Genomic DNA, 20,312 nt, shown 5'->3' with positions numbered 1-20,312 from the left:
CTTGTTGCTTTTAACAGTGAATGGCACACAGCTCACCTTCCGAGTTAGGATGGATGCCTTGCATGACCTTTCGGAAGTAAGCTCAAGTTTGATACCTATCTGAGTTGGTGCCTTTGTGGTAATACGGGTGCACCATCCCTGTTGGCTGGTTACTAGGTCTCAGACAAATGGAGAAAAGGATATAGGGCTGGTTCTCGTGTATATGAATACCCCTTCATGCCACTCTGGAAGTGGATGAAAATTGCAGTTACACTGCCACTACCAGCCCACCACAGAGGGGTGCTAGTATAAATGAGATTCAGACCGCTAGTCTTATTTAATCATTAAGGCCAGGCCTATACTAGACTCGGAAGGTCGGCTTAAGGTAAATAACGTAGCTGGAGTCCACATGCCTTAAGTTGAGCTTAGCGCCATCTTCACATTGGGAGATGGATGGGAGCAAATGCTCCTGTTGTCTTCCTTTACTCCTCACAACTGCGAGGAGTACTGGCACTGACCGGGGGTACCCTCAGGGTTTGATTTAGAGGGTCTTTACTAGACCCACTAAATTGAATGCCAGAAGATCAATCTTCAACTCGGCAAGTGGAGACGTGGCCTACGGGAATTCCCCTCTAATCTACAATAGCGCCATCAGATGTAACATTAAATAAAAGACTCTTCAATCTTAGACACAGTCATACACTGTGGGGCTGATCTTGGTGTCTTTACTCACCTTGAGCAGGACTGGTTTACTTCAGAGAGGTTATTTATCATGTAAGAGAGCTCTCAGCATGAGTAAAGGGTATCAGAATTTGACCTTTACTGCAGGAAACCTCATTGTCTTAATAGCAAGGCATACGGAAACCTGTCAGATTAAGACTCAGCTCTTGAAGAGGTTTTAGTTGCCTAATTTCCACTTTTTCAAGGATACTTCTATAGATCAGGGCCCAAGCACTCACCTCTCTCTCAAATGTCTGAATCCATCCTTGGTGTAGTTCCATTTAAAGTCAAGGATACAACATCTCTAGTGGGTTTGCACTCTCTTCAGTCTCTGTGCTGTCTCTATGGACTGGATGAAGCCATTGGTTGTTAAGCAGTTGGATATACTAGAGGATAACAGAGCTGATTGTTCTGCTTCTCACGCTCTGTTAATGTTTTAGTCTTCTGGAAAAAGAAAACAGCCTGTTAATTGTAACTAAAGGAGTGGACTCTCTGGGAGATAAGGGGAGTAAGTTCTGATGGCTCTGGTGGATTCTCGTTCTCTTCGGCTCTCTCAGTATGCATACAGTGCACTGTGGTTTTGAAAATAGATTATTTAGATACCACACCGCAAACTCTGTATCACCACAAAACTGGGCCTGCTTTGATGTGAGCAAGTCAATTGTAACAGAGAGAGAAGAATTATCTCAGGAGCCCTGAGTTGGAGCCATTCTCAGAATGCTGCATTTCTGGGCACTTCGGTATCAGAAAGGATGTTTGGTGAAGGAGGACTACCACAAGGGAGAGTCTAGGCCTAAGGGGATTAACATGGGTGGAAAGGTTAACATAAGCTGGGGTAATAGCATGCCTACTGCTATAACTAATGGGGGAATGTGAGAGCTATCGACAGCCAGCGGAAGTGTGTGAATGCCGAACAAGAAGCAGCATTAACAAAGGTGGCATGAGGAGGGGCTGAGCAGAAGTTATGCAGCTAAATGAAGGATCTGAGCTAAAAGAATCAGATATATCCCTGGGGTGTAATGCTACTCAAACCAGTATAGTTATACCAAGAATGAATTTGGCCTGAGCAGGAGATCAATGAATTGCAGAACAGCCTCCAAAGGGAAGTTGTAGAAACTGCATGTCTGGGGACATCTTAGACTAGGTTACACAGAACACGAGACGAATCCCAAGGGCACGAACTAGGGCCCAGATCTTCAAATGTATTTAGGAACTCCACTCCCATTAAAACCTGTGGTAGTTAGACTCCTAAGCACATTGAGGATGAGGGTCTGGAGTATCCAAAACAACTGTTGTCTTTCTAACTTCTTGGCTGTGTCTAGACTGTATCCCTTTTCCGTAAAAGCGATGCAAATTGGACACATTGCAATTGCAAATGAAGCAGGAATTTAAATCCCCCCCGCTTCATTTGCATAAACGTGGCTGCCGCTTTTTTCCGGCTCGGAGCTTTGCCGGAAAACGCCAGTTTAGACGGAGATATTTCGGAAAATAGAGCCTTTTCCGAAAGATCCCTTATTCCTCTTAAAATAAGGAATAAGGGATCTTTCGGAAAAGGCTTTATTTTCTGAAAGATCCCCGTCTAGACTGGCGCTTTTTTCTGATAAATCTCGGAGCGGGGGAAAAAAGCGGCAGCCATGTTTATGCAAATGAAGCGGGGGGATTTAAATTCCCGCTTCATTTGCAATTGAGATGTCTAATTTGCATCCCTTTTACGGAAAAGGGATGCAGTCTAGACACAGCCCTTAGGTCTTGTGAGTGACTGGCATGTAAGATCACGTATCCCTTCTGGCTGTCCCACTCACGAAGTCTCTCTCCTTTGCTTAGTCTGTCACCAGGAAATCCAATCAACCAATGTATGTATTTATTAATAAATCAATAGCTTGTGTTTATGAATGACTGGGATGTTCTCTTTGACTCATCTCAATCATTTAAAAGAAACACCCTCAGTAAGCTGTCAGGCAGCATAAAACAACTGACTACACCCAGGGTGAATGGAGCCTAGCTGCTCAGCCTGTCCTCAGCTGAAGAGCTTTCATCAAGCTCAATTCTTGCAGTGAAGAACTGAATTGAAGTTTGCATTAAGGCCACAGTCCATCTTGGTAGTGGGATCTAACCTAAGATAGCAAAAGTGGCTCTCATTTTCTCCTTTCCTCCTGGTCCCATTCTTCTAGAAATAGAATATAACCATGCTTTTGAGATCTGGATCTCCCTGGCACATGCCGGAGTTGAATGAAGTGTGCTGGTCTCAGAACAAACATACAAACGGGATGGGCCTGAGCTGCAAACTTCAATCTGTAGCTGTGCCATGGAAGTGCCCAAGGGGTGAGGTTGAGTTTAATGACCTAGTTCAGGCAGATGGCTGTGTTCTCCATCAAAGAACACCACTCAATCATCAATGTCACAGAGATAGTGTTCTGGTGGGGATATTAGCTATCCAGTTTGCAGTTACTGTATGGTGAACTGCTGCCTACGCTGATCTAATTAAATCTGGCAGCTGGTTTATTACTGCTGCGGCTTTATTAGGCATCTAATTGAAGCAAAACATCTCCCTAGCTGATGTGGCTCACTCCCTGGCCTGTCTTCCCTGGCCCCCGCATTTTCTTTTGCGAGGTTTTTTTTTTTCTTTACATCAGTCTTGGTTTTTGCTTGTGTCTGCCAGCCATTATTTTCCACTCCTGTCTGAGATGAAGGGAATAAGACTACATGTACATCCAATGTCAGCAACTTTAATTAACTACTTCCTGGTGGTTCTGTTGGCCTTTGCAGATGGAATAGCATTATTTCTGAGTGTTGCCTCTACCTGGGGAAAAGAAGTTAGTATCCTAGAATCATAGAACCATAGAGCTGGAAGAGACCTCAGAAGGTCATCAAGTCCAGCCCCCTGCTCTAGGCAGGACCAATCCCAACTAAATCAACCCAGCCAGGGCTTTGTCAAGCCAAGACTTAAACACCTCTAGGGATGGAGACTCCACTACTTCCCTAGGTAACCCATTCCAGTGCTTCACCACCCTCCTAGTGAAATAGTTTTTCCTAATATCCAACCTGGACCTCTCCTACCACAACTTGAGACCATTGCTCCTTGTTCTGCCATCTGTCACTACTGAGAACAGCTTCTCTCCATCCTCTTTGGAACCTCCCTTCAGGAAGTTGAAGGCTGCTCTCAAATCCCCTCTCACTCTTCGCTTCTGCAGAATAAACAAACCCAACTCCTTCAGCCTCTTCTCATAAGTCATATGCTCCAGCCCCCTAATCATTTTAGTTGCCCTCCGCTGGACCTTCTCCAATGCGTCCACATCCTTTTTGTACCGGGAGGCCCAGAACTGGACACAATACTCCAGATGTGGTCTCACCAAAGCCGAATAAAGAGGAATAATGACATCTCTGGATCTGCTGGCAATGCTCCTCTTAATGCAACCTAATATGCCATTAACCTTCTTGGCTACAAGGGCACACTGTTGACTCATATCCAGCTTCTCATCCACTGTAACCCCCGGGTCCTTTTCTGCAGAACTACTACTTAACTGGTTGGTCCCCAGCTTGTAACTATGCTTGGGATTCTTCCATCCCAAGTACAGGACTCTGTACTTGTCCTTGTTGAACCTCATCAGATTTCTTGTGGCCCAATCCTCCAATTTGTCTAAGTATTGATGGAAAAGACCAGCAGTAGCTGAGGTGTAACCTTCCCTGGGAGTAGATGTTGATGGGCCAAAACAGGTGGCACGACATAAGCAAATATTATGGCATGGGTGAGAGACCCTTGTGTGTTTACTTTTTATTGACAATTAGATCCCAATCTTGCACATGCTTAACTTTAGTAGGGCTTCTCATGTGCACAAAATTAAGCATGAGTGTTAAGTCTTTGCAAGATGAGGGCCTACTTACTTGTTAAGACCTGCAAAAAACAAATCATACACAGTGTTACTGCAAGTAGTGCCTGTTTGTATGAGGAAGGCCTTATGAACATTGATTTTGGACTTAGGGGATTTGATTCTAGGTGAGTGACTTTGATTTTAGGTTCCTGAACTGCATTCAGATCTATGCAGTCCTGACTATGTCAGGAGGAGGACTGCATTAGCTAAAATAGATATAGGACCAAGTCAAAGGGGGACACATCTGGTTATCTTAAGGCTGAGTCTCCCCGCCATCCCCAAGGATATACTCCAAGCCCCCATAGGAATTTAATTGGAGACACTGAAATAGAAATGACTGCAGTCTATTAATTATTTCATCATTGTTGCATGTAGTGGAACAATTGGAAATCAATGAATGCCGTAGCCTGATATCTTATGTCAAATTATAACTCAAAAGGACCATCTCAATTTGAGAGATGTTTTAGGCTGAGGGGAGGCACTACAATGGATTTTTGGATACAAGGTTTACGTTTAGATCTTCTATGACCATATAACCAGGATGCTGCTGGCACATGGTTAAGTCATTTCTGACCATATTCCTGAACACTTTCCAATAAAAGTTCAAATCGCCGAATTATCAATGAAACCACCCATTGTGTTACAGCATGGGAGCTAGTTCAGTGGTCTGTGAGATGTTGATTGGCCTGTCATTGCAGTGGTTCAGAGCTCAGGTCCTTCACTTCCGGGCTGTCTGGCACTGGAATCACTTGCAGGGAGACCAGATGCCCGATTCCCAGTGACCAGGTCGAAGGAGCATGTCCGGTTCCCTTCTGACTTGCAGGAGGAATGGTATTGACAAGTGTAAAGGGGAATATGGTGGTCTAAGACATGGAGTAAGTTGGAGTAGACATTGCTAAAGGCTTGGGCTGCATCTAGACTGGCAAGTTTTTCGGCAAAAGCAGCTGCTTTTGTGGAAAAACTTGCCAGCGGTCTACACTGGCTGCTTGAATTTCCGCAAGAACACTGACGATCTCATGTAAGATTGTCCGTGTTCTTGCGGAAATACTGTGCTGCTACCGTTCAGACAAAGGCCCTCTTGCACAAATGCTTTTGCGCAAGAGGGCCAGTGTAGACAACACGGTATTGCTTTGTGCAAAAAAGCCCCGATTGCGAAAATGGCAGTCAGGGCTTTCTTGCACAAAACTGTGTCTAGATTTTCCGGAAAAGCGTCCGTGCCAAAGTGCTTTTGCGGAAAAGCATCCATGCCAATCTAGACGCTCTTTTCCGCAAATGCTTTTAACAGAAAAACTTTTCCGTTAAAAGCATTTGCGGAAAATCATGCCAGTCTAGACGTAGCCTTTGTGTCTGCACTGGAGTAACATTGTAGATCATAATCCATGCTATGAATAAAACCTCTGCTAAGGCAGGGGACATATACATAGAGCCCAAGCCCTAGGTGCACACCGTTACAGAGGTGCCCTGTCAGGCTGGCTCTGACAAGAGCAGTACCCACCACATGCTGACTTCTGACCCTATGCTCAAATTACCTCAGAAATCACTGTGACCATCTAGATTCTAGACAGACCCAGCCCTCCTGGATGAAGAGGTAGGGGGTTAGTGAAATACAGGGCCTTTAGTGGTATATTTACATAGAAACTTTCAGGCCAATGCTTCATAAATCCTAAATACAGCACAGAAATTCAGCAGCCTCTGGTGTTCAGCATGCAAGTGAGGGAGGTGGGGGAGAGGTAATACCTGCCATGAGGGCAGGGGACTGGATTTGATGATCTCTCGAGGTCCCTTCCAGTTCTAGCATTCCATGATTCTAATACTGGCCAACAACACAAGAATAGATCATGGTATCTTTCACATCTCCAGAGAACAAATGGGGCCTACTCCAGAGCTGACAGCTCTCATCCTCTCTTACTTCAGGGGGGAAAAAAATCAAAGATGCGGGGGGGGGAGTGGAAATTGAGCAGTTGAGAACAGCGAGTCCGTCTCCTATTAATGCATGTAGGGCTTGGAGCACGTGTGACTTTCCATAGTCCGAAATTGCTGGAGACATTTGCAGTGCCTCCAGCAGGTCTGACCGAGAAGGGGCCAAACATGGAGGTGCAGTGGTTTCTGAGGGCATGTTTACACTAGGCAATTATTTCAAAATAACTAAATTTGACATGACTCCTGAAATAACCAAATCGAAATAGTGTGTCCCTATTACAGGGGAGCCTCAAAATTAGTCCGAGGCAGGCTCCATTATTGTGAGGGCCAATCCTAGTGAAGACGTTAGTTGACAAATGCGAACTATCCAGAGGTGAGAACACATCGGCTATGTCTACACTCGCGGCTTCTTGCGCGAGTAATATGCCAATGAGGCTAAGCGTGGAACATCGCCGAGCCTCATTGGCATATCGAATGAGCTGCCATTTTTTATCAGACGAGGCTCTTGCGCAAGAAGGGGCATCTACACTGCCCCTTCTTGTGCAAGAAAAACCCTCTTGCGCAATGCCGTTACTCCTATTACTTTTTAGGAAGAACGGCATTGCACAAGAAGGTTTTTCTTGTGCAAGAACGGGCAGTGTAGATGCTCTTTCTTGCACAAAAGCCTCTTCTGAAAAGGCAGCTCATTAGGTATGCAAATGAGGCTCGGTGTTATTCCTCGCTTAGCCTCATTTGCATATTACTCGTGCAAGAAGCCGCGAGTGTAGACATAGCCATCTTGTTGCCTAGTCAAGGGTCACCATTTCAGGCAGATCTTTCCCTGACCTGTTTGTGTGGCTTGCCTGTACGTTAGTGCACAGCTCCTGCCTCCTGAAGCCTTTGGAAAGCAGCTTCAGTGTTTCACATGAGAGTCAACTGACTTTGTCCCCAGCCGGCAGCAGAGCGCAAGGGCCCTGTTGGCATCGGGAGGTATGAGTTTGCACATTCCTTTTTAATTCTCACGCTGGGGCCTGTTGTTGTCAAGGTGTGTATGCTGGGCACAAAGTACCCTCTGCGAGGTGCCAGCTCCTGGGGACTGCAAGGCTTGTTCTGGCAGGGGAAGCCTGTTGTGTCAGTAGCTTGTACGTGTGTCCTAAACTATTCTCGTATCCCACCGCTCCTGGGGAATGCAGGTCCCTGTGGCTTCCAGAAGCTGCTTCTGGATGCTGTAGGCAGGGCCAGATTAAGGCATGGACTAGCCGGGCAGCTGCCCAGGGCACCAACCTATGGAGGGGTGCCTGATGGCAGCTGTAAGGGGCGCATAGCGCATAGCACCCCTTACAGCTGCCATCAGGCACCATGCACCCGGCTCCCGGATCGCAGGCTGCAGCAGCTCCCAGTGGCCACCCTGCAGCGGCCGCCCGGGATGGGGGCTGCGTTAACCCCTGCAGCGCTGGCCAGCAGCGCCCTTACCCCCATGGCTGCTCCCATGTGCCCTCCCCCAACCCGGGGTGCAATTAACCTGTCTGCCCAGGGCACCGGAATGGCTCGGTCCAGCCCTGGCTCCAGGTGGATGACTCCACCCTGAGTCTTTGTTCTAGCAGTGGCGAGGATCCCCTTGGGCACCAACCCTGCTGGGAGAGGGAAGATCAGGGGCGAAGCCCGACCCTGTCTGTCACATGGTGGTTAGTTGCTGTTGTCACTAACCCCAAACTACTTACTCCTGTGACTTGCCCTCGTGCAGGGTCCATCTCTGATCTTGCTCAGCTTATTTCAGCTTCTTAGTGAGCAGTCCCCCCCCCCCCCCGATTTTCTGGGGAGAGCCTCGCTGTACAGCAGGGGTGGGGCAACCTCTGGGGTTAGGAAGGTGGGGAACCTGTGGACCCTGACTTGCTGGAATCCAGCCTCTGAGGCACAGGGCTCCCCCCAATGTTGGGGAGCCCATGCTGGTGCTCCAGTCCCTATATCCCCCGCTCCCCCGTTGGGCTGGAGCACACAAAATCTACTAGTCGGAGCCCTCCTAGGCTCTGGTGTGCAATGGGAAGGTAGGGAGTGGCTTGTGTCGTTCTCCTTTTCAGTCGGGGCCATGTCAGTGAAGGGTTTTTTTTTTTTTTGCTTCTCACTTGTGTGCATCCCCAGGTTGATTTTTTTTTTTTTTTTTTTTTTTTTTTGTGGGTTAGCAGCCCTCTGGCTGTTCTACAGCCTACTGAAAACCACACCTTCCTCCTCAACCTTAGAGTTGTTTGTGAAAGCAGCTGCAGGCCACGGGCAGCAACAATGCTAGGGTGCTGAGCCTGGTGGAGCAGCCAGCTGGCTTCCCCCAGGTAGAACAGAGGGGCTCTTTCATTCCCAAGGCAGTTTGCAGGGAGAAAGGGAGGAACCCAAAGCAAGAATCAGATTGCAGCAGGCTCCGCCTCCAAATGACCTGCTGAAGGACAAGAACATCAGGTACCGGCCCCTACTTGTTATGCAGCCAGGACTCTGTATAAAGGATATGGGGGGAGGAGGAGTGGGGAGGGGGTAATCATCCTTTACAAACAGCCCCCTGAGTGCTCCTGAATTCCTGCCTCCCATTTTCTCTCCGAGCCTAAGCCAGGTGCCCTAGCTTTGCTAAGGAGGAGTGGAGCCGGGCTGTGCTAATCAGTTGACTCTGGCAGTCGCGCATACTGTAAACAGAGAAGCAGGAAAGTCAATGGGAAGTCAGCTGCAGCTGTCAAAGAGCTCCCTGAATAGTTCCCTGGAGCTGGGAGGCAGCGGTTTGCGCCAGCCCTCTCCATGCACCACTAAGCTTTTACTACCTCTGATGTGCGCCTGAGCCGGGATGGAGAGTATCAGCAACAGCCTGAAGAAGAAAGCAACGGAGAGACATCACCGGGCAGAGGTGATGATTGCGGGAGAGCAGCTGAGGTATGGGGAGCTCAGACAGTGTGGGGTGAGGGAGGGTTGCTGTCACCCTCTGCCTGCTCTGGCTGTGTTGTAATTATTAATCAGGCGGTGAATGCAGTTTGATTGGGGGGGGGGGGAGAGAAAAGAGAAACAAAGACGAAAAGAAGCTAAAATGGAATGGCTAAAAGAGCTATTGGCTTGTGGCTACAAACTGTCTAGGGGCCCCCACTCTTTCTGTGCAAAACTTTTCTTCCTTCTGGGATTTTCCCGTGACCAGAATTGGTCCCTTCTAAGTCTCAGAGGTCTTAGTCTGTAATGTTTAAAAACAATGAGCAGTCCGTGGCACCTTAGAGGGTAACAAATATATAGGATCATGAGCTTTAGTGGGCAAAACCCACTTCATCAGATAAGTAGTGTGGAAATGACAATCCATGGTAAATATAACACCACCAAAACCTGTCAATTGTAGGACCTATGTTAATTAAGCTAATTAAGTAGGCTGGATGTGTCCCATTCATAGCTTTTGGTGTGAAAATGCAAATGCCAAAGGCAGGGGAATATATATATATATTTTACATACACGTCTCTTCTAAGGTATTTTCTGACACCCCTTTTCTATTTCCAAACTTGTCTTTTATAAAAATCCATTTCTTTTTAATAAACATCCTTGGACTTTTAGCATGGGCTGTGACTGTCTTCTCCCAAACTTCCCAAGTTAAGGGAAAAATGTATTTAAATAAAATGACCAGTTCCTGGGACATGGGCACCTCAAGCCGAACGTAGCTCCCTCTTCATTGTTTAGTCGCTGTTTGCTTTTCAAACCTTGAAATCCTTGTTTTGCTCGATACTCCTTGGAGAGAAGGACAGCCGTGTCAACCTCAGAGTCTGAGCTGTGATACCGAGCTGCTAACACAACATCTCCTCAGGGCTTCCATACATCTTTCTAGCTGATCGTTTTAGTTGCCGTGTCTCTGATCTAGGCTGGAAGAGTTTTACCAAAGCAGCTTATGAGAGAGGCACTTTTGAAAGTTTTACCTGCAGTCCCAGTTTCAAAATTGATTTAGGTGGCTAAACACTCATGTTTGCTGAAAACAGAGTAAGTGGGCTGATGAAACTGGCTGGTGGGCTGGCTACTGGCATTAGGGCTCTGAGCCATAGCTGCATGGCACAAAGTCTCCCAAAGTTACAGCCCAGGCGTGGCAGGTCCCCTGACTAATTTGTGTGGTCCCCAAAACCAGCATGGGCTTCTCTGTTGCTTTACCCACTAAGTTGAAGTGTCCCAGGTCTGACACCATGTTCAGTCACATAGAGGGTTATTTATGTTCCTATCTTTTTAAATGTATGTGATCAAACTCTTCAGGCTTTCCTTCCCTGCCTGCAAATAAGGGAGATAATTGCTTTACAGACACCTGTTTATTTTTTTAAAGGAAAAAACTTTGCTCATATCTCTCCTCCATGAACATAGGCTATTTATTAAGCTCCATGACTTTTATTTGGGCAAACAATAGAGAAGTTGTTGTCCTAAAGCAACGTGAAGCATCCAGAACTCAAGTCACTAGCTAATTTTAGGATCTGTTAGCTGGGTCAGAAAGGAAAGATGGGGCAGGCACCCTACTCCAGTGGGTCCCTGGAGTGTCAGCCTCATCTTTGTTGTTCAATTTGTTTTATGCCAAGAGCCTACAATGCCCAGTCTGGCATCAGTACCTGTTGTACCAGGCAGTAGACCCTCAGTAACAGCAAAAAGACAGTGCATGCCCCAAAGAGCTTGCAAAGTGTTTGAAGAAAGGCAGCAAGAGTCAGCCACTTCTCTTGGTTATTGTGCACCCCACATGCCTCACTTTGCCTTGTAGCTAGGTGCCATCTTCCTAACCCCATAGGTTGCCAGACACACGCTGTAGCTGGAAAAATTGCTGTTTGAGTGCCCCATCTCTCCCTAAGCCAAAGTTTGCTGCCTTTGCAATGCTTTGAGTCCAAGCCATGAGTGACCACGTCTTGCAAACTGAGCCCAGGTCTGCTCTAGGGGGAAGCAAAGCAGCAGCTGGACTTTTTTACTTAATTGGATCATTTCATATGTTCCCCACAAGCATTGTGACGCTTAATAAATGGCCCATCCCCTGGGCCGTGCAGGATTGTTCTCCATGGTATCTTTTCGAATGCTTTTCCCAGCCTGGTTGTAAAACCTCCCAAGTAAGGGGCCGTGGAGAACAAGCACCATGCCCTGTACCTTTTGAGGGTCAAAGCTGGGCTCAAATGGACAGGGAGGGACTAAAATCATCATGACGGGCATTAAACCACAATCCTATCAGAGCAGGAAGGAGGGTGAGCCTGCATGGATCTACTTGTAGGATGGGCATTTAATTTACCTTGGGTTCTCTACATGGATGTCCCATACTATGGATTTACTATGCTTGTGACTGATCTGCCATGACAGCCGAGCCAATAGCCGAGGGCAGACAGCCCTTAGTGCCACCCAGAGTGTGGCATGGGCTCACCCCAGCACTCAAAGCTGCGTAACATGGCACTCGGTTGGCAATTGAAAGGGGCATGGAGACACTGCCGCCTCTGTTGCAGTAGTGACAGTGGCGGCTGGGAGCGCCAGACTCCTTTGAATCTCCAGGCCCCAGGGCAGTTCCCCCTGTCGGCAGGTCTGTCCTAGGAACAGGCTCCTACTTTAGTACAGGTGGCACCTCTATAAACCCGAACTCTCTGATCCGGCAACATCCATGGTCCAGACAGAGAGTTCTGGCACGCTGTGGGAGGGGCCAGGAGCCCGGGGACTGGGAGTTGGCGTGTGGCTCAGCTGGGCTGCAGAGACCAAGAGTTGAAGCGCTGCTCAGCTGTGGTCAGGGGGGAAGTCCAGTGGGAGTTGAGGGTAGAAATGACCTTCCCTGGCTTGGAAAAAATCTCTCATCCAGGACCAGTCAGGTCCCATGAGTACCGGACCAGGGAGGTCTAACCTGTATGCTAAATGGTCCGTCTTATTTTTCTAGCTCTTAGCAGCAAGGAAGAGAACTCTGGCCAAATATATGCCAATCGGTACCATCAAGCTGCCCATCTTGTATCACACTTCGCCCGGTACGCTTGCTCTCGGTTGCCGGCCTGAATGTGCTCAGGGAATGTGTGTTTAGACTAGAAAGGATGGCAAGAAATCCTGCTTTGCTGGTGACAGTGGGTCCCATGGAGCACTTTAGGATGTGATCCCTACCGCATGGGTGAGTAGGGTTTGTCTGCACTGGTTTGGTGCATGTGAGGGAAGCGTGACTGATGGCCGCTGTTCCTGCGAGGGAAATATCACACGAGGGGAACTGGGGTGGAGAGCATGCAGGATGAAACGTATATAAAACAAAGCTACCAGGTGCTGGTGCAAGAGCGAAAGGGAATGAGCTAGGGATGAGAGTTGAGAGATTAGTTTAGATGAGGCGAATGTGCGCACCTGCTTTTTGGGATGTAGACGTTACATCAGGGCAGAAGGTGAGTCCGGCACCCCATGGCGGGAACGATCAAGGCTAGGCTTTGTCACACCTTCAACCTGCTCTTTGCAATATGCATGAGCTTGTATTGCCTGGATCACAGCAGCTGGATGTAATACGGATCCACAGCTCTGACCTGTCCCATTTACTCTGCCCTCATGTGTCTATGGACAAATGAAACCGACTGTGATCACTTGATTCCCACGTGTGCTTGGTGCTTGTATGGATGGAGGGCCAGGTACTGCAGGTGTCGTACGGACTGACACTTTTTCTGCTGCTGTCTTCTTTGTGGAATGGGGTCCAGAAGCTACTTCTCCTTCCCTCTCATTGAGCCCCCTGGCTGGCTGCTGCTCACTGTGCAGCATGGCAGCAAAGAAGGGGCGGGAGGAGAGGGTGTTTGTGGCTGGTGAGTAGAGAGTCCTCTGTTTGAGGGGAGGAGGGAGAAAGACTCCACTGTGGAACAGCTGATTCCCCCCTATTCTCCTCACTCCCCTCACCCTGCCAGCAGCTAGTCTGCAATAGTCTGGTAGAGACAAGAAGTAAACAAAACCAAAGCACCCAAGGCAGAAGTATGTGAATCTGGCTTAGCATTTGGCACGTAGGGCCCAACCAGGAGTTCAAAACTTGGCATGTGTGTAGCACTCTCTAGCTACAAGAGTAACTCATCCTTCCAACACTGTCAGACAGGTGACTAGAGATGGGGAAACTGAGGCAGAGAGGCTGAGTGAATTGCCTGAGGCCATGGCAGGGGGCTCTGTATTGTGCTCTCCTGCTGCACCCACCTACTCTTCTATAAGTAGGGGAAAGAGACTACTGGACTTTTAAGGGTGATCTAGGTTCTGAATGGTTGATGTTTTTTCTCCTGTGAACCTTCACCCCTAAATAAGGATCACCAGTCCTATTCTGTTTTCATATCCCCCCCTCCCTCTAGGCCACTGGTGCCTGCAAGTGGTGGGTACAGGGAGGGCCACCCAGAAGAGCAGGGGAGAGGCATGAGAGAGCACCCCCTTTAGCAATCAAAGTTTTGTCATGGACACGGGGGGCTTCCTGGGTGCTACCGCACCTCCCCTGACCCCTGAATTCCCTTGCCCCAGCTCTGGGTTTGGCTCTGCAAATCATTGCTCTGCCTTCAGGCTTGTTTGGATTCTGACACCAGCTTCCAATTGCTCTGTTTGTATTGGCTGTTGAAACAAGTTTGTTTGGTGTCAAAACAGCTTCCCACCAATGAGAGAGAGCTGCCCGAGAGAGAGAGAGAAACAAACTTGACCAGGGCTCCTGCTTCGGTCTCCTGCTCCTATGCTCGCCTGTGCAGTGGAGCCACTCTTATAAAGAGGAGCGGGGCTCGGACCTGCAGGAGGCAGTCTGGGATGTCCAGTCCCTGATTCCATGTGGTACCTTCCCGGATGAGAGAACAGGTCTGGTGATAGTTGCGCTAGTGCCTGCTCTGGGCTGTGGTGTCTTTGCAGAGGGAGTCCTTCTAAGCCTGTGATGCTCTGGGCATGGAACAGCCCAGGTGTTTACAAAACAGAGGTGGAGGGGATAAACACACTGGTGTAAGTAGTAGACGATGGCTCTGTGGAAGAGATGTGGCTGGGTGTTTTCTCCAGGCATTCTTTTGAATAGAGCTAGTTACAATGTATGGTTCAGAAACGTTATTTTATGAGCAATAAATGGCCTTTCTTTAAATCGGGGTTTCCCAACCTATGGGTCACCATTACATTTCAAAAGGGTCGCCAAGTGTCTCCCCAGGTAGCTCTGCCCCCTTTCCTCCCCCCGTTTTTGAATTGCCTTGGGTCACAAAGTCTTTCTGAATGGTCAAAATGGGTCCCCATTGGAAAAGGTTGGGAACCGCTGCTTTAAATTAAAACTCCCATGGAAAATGTCCTTGTTCAAACTTTTCCCAGGTTTTCTATGGAAAAAACGCCCACAAAACTAAACAACCTTCACATCTTAGAAAAGTTTCCATGAAAATCTTGAGCAAAAGAACTGAGAATAATTCATTTCTTTCAAAACTGTTCACAGATTAGAGATCAGTGTGTTCTAACTGTGAGGGACACTACGGCCGCTCTCTGAGATACGAACAAGTTACGGACCAACACTTGTCCATAACTCGAAGTGTTCGTAACTCGGATCCCATAGAGTTACATGGCGACTGCATTGTTTGTAAGCGCGGATCACCGTTCGTAACTCGGATCCGCATTTACGGCCGCGTTGGTCGTAAGTGCAGATGGTCGTAAGTGGAGGTGGTCGTAACTCGGGGAGTGGCTGGTAGTAGAAGAATGTGGCAAAGCTGGAACTGCCGCTGCCTATAATGACTCTATGGCTGGAGAACGTCTCTCTAGGCTTGGATCTTGCAAGCAGATCTGCTGGTGTGGATTCTTGTGCCTGCCTGGAGTCCCAGTCACCAAACGTATTGTATCATTGGGATATTGGTCTGTCAATCTGAAACCTTTGAGCGCTAAATTAATCAAAAGGGGTGAAAAATTAAGAGTGGAAACCAGCATCAAAGGTAAGCTGCATTCAAGTAAGGAGCCTCTCTCATCAGGAGAGGATAACCAAGAACTGTCTGTTCTGTGTTTAAATGATTTCCACAGTTAAGTGAGTTCTCGTGTTAAACAAAACAAAAATGCTGGTGAATACACCCGCAGAATGCTTGAGGTCCCCCACCCTCTTGAAAGTGCTCTGAATTTGCTTTTGAACAAGGGCACATGGCATGAATAATGGTGTCCTCCTAGTGACCTTGACAAGGAAACATCAAGATTAATCAACCAACCCATCCAAAACAAATGCACAGGCAGTAACAGCCAGAAAGGAAAGTATTTCATAACTATTGACTCTTGAGTTCTAGCAGCCAGTTTCTCCTTATATTATGCTGGGGCTTTTGTTCGTTGTTGTTCTTTGGTGGTGTTTTGTTTTTTGGCCGAACACAAATGGATTTTGGCATGTAGATGAAAAAGTCTCAATGTCATATTACACGCCCTTCTTTAGCAATCTTTATCTGGAAGCAAGATAATTATACATCAATCTGATTTTCAACTAAGTTTGCCTTTCTCGAGATAATATGCTTCCTGGAGACTAAAGAAAATAATAAAAAGAGAACAAAAGTACTGTGTACCTTAGAGCATGCTGAGTGTCTTCTGTTACACGCTGCATGAATTGGAGAGCAGTATGGTGGACTAGTTAGAAATGTAAAAGTACAGTATACTGAAAATATAGGGCATTACTTTCATGGCTACATACACAGCATAGCCAGGTGATAATTATACATGGGAGATGGGTCTGAAACTTAATGTTCAAGCCCAATTAATTCCTCCAAAGTTTGGGAGTGTCCACTTCTGAGGTTCAAGTCAGAGCTGGTCAAAATTTTTGAACCAACTTACATGGTCAAAAATGATTTAAAAATTGTGACACTAATATTAACTCTTCAATTTTTTTATCTAAATGTTACATTCCTTAAATGAATTATGGTTTTATTTATGAGGAACTGGAGGGTTATTTTAAACAATATTTACATACCACTTTTTGAAGAATTCTAAAAAAGGGGAAAAGAATACTGCAAAACCAACTTCCGAATTGTGCTTTTTAAACTCATTTTAGTTTGGGCTCATTCTTGTGTGACTTCTATATGTTTTCAGACCCCAGACCACATATAAGGGTTTGCAGACTTCTTCAGAGTCATGACAACAATAGAGTATCCTTGGTTTAACTCTTATCTATAATAAACATTCCAGTAGTCCTCCTATTGTGCACTAAGGAGATAACATTTTGAGGGATGTCTGTTTCCAGTCTTATGGACAGGATGGGTTGTGCAGGGCGCCTTGAAAAGTGGCATTCAGTGCTGCCCAATGCTGATAGTGTTTTAACAGGATGCTTCCCCCTGACCCTTCAAGAACCTAAAATAAAAGGCATTTTTTTTCAATGTTGTGTAATGCCAACAGACCCCGGTCATCTGTGGGTGGAACTGCATGAACCTGGGGACTCTGGAGCTTAGTGTAAGAGCTTCTACTGTGTGAGTTAAAAACCATCTGGCTGTCAGCTAAGGCTGTAGGGCAGTCTCATTGTTGTCCCTGTAAGTGATGTAAGAACCGCAGGATGGGACAGAAGCACACCCAGAAGGTGTGTGGGTTACTGTTGCATGGCAGATGATTCTCTGGAGAGAAAATTTAGAACACAAAATGTTGGCTCTCTTTCTGCTTGGACAAAACTTCTGAGTGAAAACAGAATCAAAAGCTGAACGAGGACATAAGGGTTTGGTCCTTGCTGGCTGATCACCTGAAAGCAGGATATCTCTTTCCATAAAATACAGGTATGAATTCTACCTACCTAAAGTAGGGTTGCCAGGGTCCGGTATTCACCCTGGGACACCTAATAGAATGTAGTTCAAGTGATGTTGTGGGTAAGGGAAAAACCCACCGGAAAGCATTAAACAAAGAAATGTTCTTGTGTTTTAATGTCCTTGCAGAGTATACTGGCCCTTGGACAAGAGCATCTTATAATGAATGTTTCGAAACTATAAACATCTTGGTGTTAAACAAATGATATCCTCGAACATCTCCTGTTCAGATAGGATTCATGCCCTGTGCTTTTTCCAGTGTTAAGAGTTTGGAGACAGCAATGCTTGCCAAGTTTGATACCTTTGGTTTTGTTCTTGCCCCTTGGTGTTGGCTTGAATACAAGATCTGTTTGATTTGTGACCCTGTCGAGCGGCGAAGGTTGTTACAGAATTCAAAGCCTTAATCATGTGAGTAACCCTGACTCATGAAAATATTTCCACTGACATGACATAAACTAATTGTGATGTTGAGGTTTTGCAGGAATGGATTCTAGGGGTTGTTTATGTCCCAGCTGTATTTTTCCCTCCCCACCTGACTATCTAAACTAGATCAGATTGGACGATGCTGGTCCTAAAATATATTTATTTTCCTTTTATATTTTTTAGACCAGACCCTTTGTATCTCATGCAGCATGTAACTTTTTAGTATTTTGGTATTCCCTACATATCAGACATTCGTTCTAGACTGGACGCACTGGTAAATGTGTGCTGTTTAAGCTTTTTGTGTAGCAATTGATAATTCCATGAAGTGATGGGCCTTCTATTAGTCCTTGTCAAACACAACCGGTACAATCAACTGTTGCTAATTGACATTACCAGACTGACCTGATGTGAACTACAATCAGATGCTTTGTGTTGAATACTACAACTGACCTCTTAGACTTGCTTTCATGGCGATGATGAGAAGAGCTAACTACAAGCTTGGGCACACATCCTTGCTTTTCTTCAGAAACCTCAGTCAGCTGCTGAATAACCTCCAGAAGGCTGTTCAAGACTAAGCCTAGTCTAGCCGCTGGTAAAATGTAACAGTGTAGGATGTGTAGTGGTGGTGGGGGAATCCTCCTCTCAGAATTGGAGCAGTTTTGGTCTGTCACCAGTGAAATACAGGCAGTCCCTGAGTTACGCGGATCCGACTTATGTCGGATCCGCAGTTACGAACGGGGATTTTCTCACCCCGGAGGACTGGAGCAGCGGGACACCTGGTCCCGCTGCCCGCCTCCTCCGGGGCGAGAAAAGCTGCTCCCCGTCTCCCTGGTCTGCTGGGGGAGCCAGCAGACCGGGGAGATGGGGAGCAAAGCAGCGGAGGACCCGGGGCCTGACCCGCGGCCGCTTCCAGATCAGCTGCCGGACCCGCGGTGATTCCAGCTGATCTGGAAGCAGCCGTGGGTCCGGCCCCGGGTCCTCCGCAGCTTTGCTCAGTGTCTCCCTGGTCTGCAGACCAGGGAGACGCTGAGCAAAGCCGCGGAGGACCCGGGCCAGACCGCGTCGCTGATCTGGAAGCGCCACGGTCCGGCCCGGGTCCTCCGCCGCTTTGTTCCGCGTCAACCTGGTCTGCTGGGGGGGGACGCAGCTAGTGCCCCCCCCCCCCAGCAGACCAGGGAGACATGGAGCAAAGCCCGGGGCCTGTGGTAGAGCAGGTAAGGCGCTGCCGGTTGGTCCCGCAGCACCGCTCCTTGGTGCTACTGGACCAACACGGCAGCACCCCAGCTGCTCTGCCCCAGGAGTCCTGATTCAGCCGCTGCTGATCAGTTTCAGCAGTGGCTGAATCAGGATGCCTGGGGCAGAGCAGCTGGGGTGCTGCTGGGTTGGTCCAGTAGCGCCGAGGAGCGGCTGCGCTACTGGACCAACCCAGCAACACCCGAGCTGCTCTGCCCCAGGTGTCCCCAAGTTAGCCGCTGCTGAAACTGACCAGCGGCTGACTACAGGAAGCCCGAGGCAGAGTTGCTCTGCCCCGGGCTTCCTGGAATCAGCTGCTGATCAGTTTCAGCAGCGGCTGAATCTGGATGCCAGTTCCGACTTACATACAGATTCAACTTAAGAACAAACCTACAGTCCCTATCTTGTACCTAACCCGGGGACTGCCTGTAACTTGCCCATGATTTAAGATAGAGAAAAAACAAACTTTTCTCTGCCATTGCCTACTTATGAGCATAGCTCTTTACTGTGCAGTTTTTGGGAAAGAGCAGCTGATTTTAGGTAAAATAAAAACTAGTTCAAGCCGAAGCCAGGGTGAATGAATTTTTGAGGTTCACGACTTCCATTTTGCCCTCTGTTTTATGGTCAGGGCTAGCAATGGAAGGTATCAGGAAACTCACAAGACAGGCACCTTATGAAAACATTAAAACAAAGACAATCTCGCAGATCCAAGAGGCTTGGTACCGCCTCCAGACTCTTGCCTGAACCACTGTAATCCCCAAGCCTATGGTGGCATATGCATCACTGGCACACGGTGTCTCTGAAATGACACACACACGCTTCATGGTGTTCTCTCCCCGTAGGCTTCGACTTCACGATGGAAAGCTCATTAAGGACAGGCGCCACCAGCTTCGAACGTACCCCAACTGCTTTGTGGCAAAGGAACTGACAGACTGGCTGATTGACCACAAAGAAGCACCTGACCGAGAGACGGGTATTCGCCTTATGCAGAAGCTCATGGACCATTACATCATCCATCATGGTTTGTAAATGCTAGTCCCCCTTTAATTTGCCCAAATGAGAAAATTCACAGTATCTGGCTAGTCAGTTCCTGTTTCCACTTATCAGACTCATTTAGGTTCCATTTCTGAAACCGTTTCTCATGCATGCGGTTCTGCTGCAGTGAATAAGATGATCCACAGGCATTTGAGATGTGCACATCGGGGCTCTTGTTTAATGACACTGCTTCTCAGGTTTGCACTGCCCTCTGTCTCCTGCCCTGCAGCCACTCCAGGAGAGAGGCTGGGGCTGTAAGTGAACAAAGTAACCCTCTCAGGCGTGTCTCATGGAAAACAATGCAGCTCAGTCTCTCTGCCCTGAAACGTCCCCCTGCTGCTGTTCCTCAGAGATCAAAATACAGTGGGGTAGGTGTTATGGCATTGCATCCTTGCAGCATGGCTGTACTATGCAAACACTGACATGGCTGAAAGTGCAGGATGGAAGAAATTTTTTTAAAAAATG

General features: G+C 47.6%; 1 protein-coding gene across 9 annotated transcripts in view; it reads left to right on the top strand.

The window, feature by feature from the left end:
* Positions 1-20,312, top strand: part of LOC102449711 (DEP domain-containing mTOR-interacting protein-like) — a 60,941-nt gene that overhangs the window by 10,206 nt on the left and 30,423 nt on the right. Inside the window, exons 1-3 of one of the 9 annotated variants that reach the window (XM_006132498.4) lie at positions 8,976-9,348; positions 17,286-17,564; positions 19,655-19,833. In XM_006132498.4, the coding sequence (XP_006132560.2) occupies positions 17,563-17,564; positions 19,655-19,833 (181 nt within the window). In that variant the 5' untranslated portion in view covers positions 8,976-9,348; positions 17,286-17,562. Of the gene's footprint in view, positions 1-8,973; positions 9,375-12,608; positions 17,565-19,654; positions 19,834-20,312 lie in introns of those variants that run through there. The other 8 variants (XM_075901053.1, XM_014578266.3, XM_006132499.4 and 5 more) reach the window with 8 other exon arrangements.

This window comes from Pelodiscus sinensis, chromosome 18 (genome assembly GCF_049634645.1).
Source record: "Pelodiscus sinensis isolate JC-2024 chromosome 18, ASM4963464v1, whole genome shotgun sequence".
NCBI lineage: Eukaryota > Metazoa > Chordata > Testudines > Trionychidae > Pelodiscus > Pelodiscus sinensis.
The sequence above is the reverse complement of the archived record's forward strand: the minus strand, read 5'-3'. Positions and strand labels throughout refer to the sequence as shown.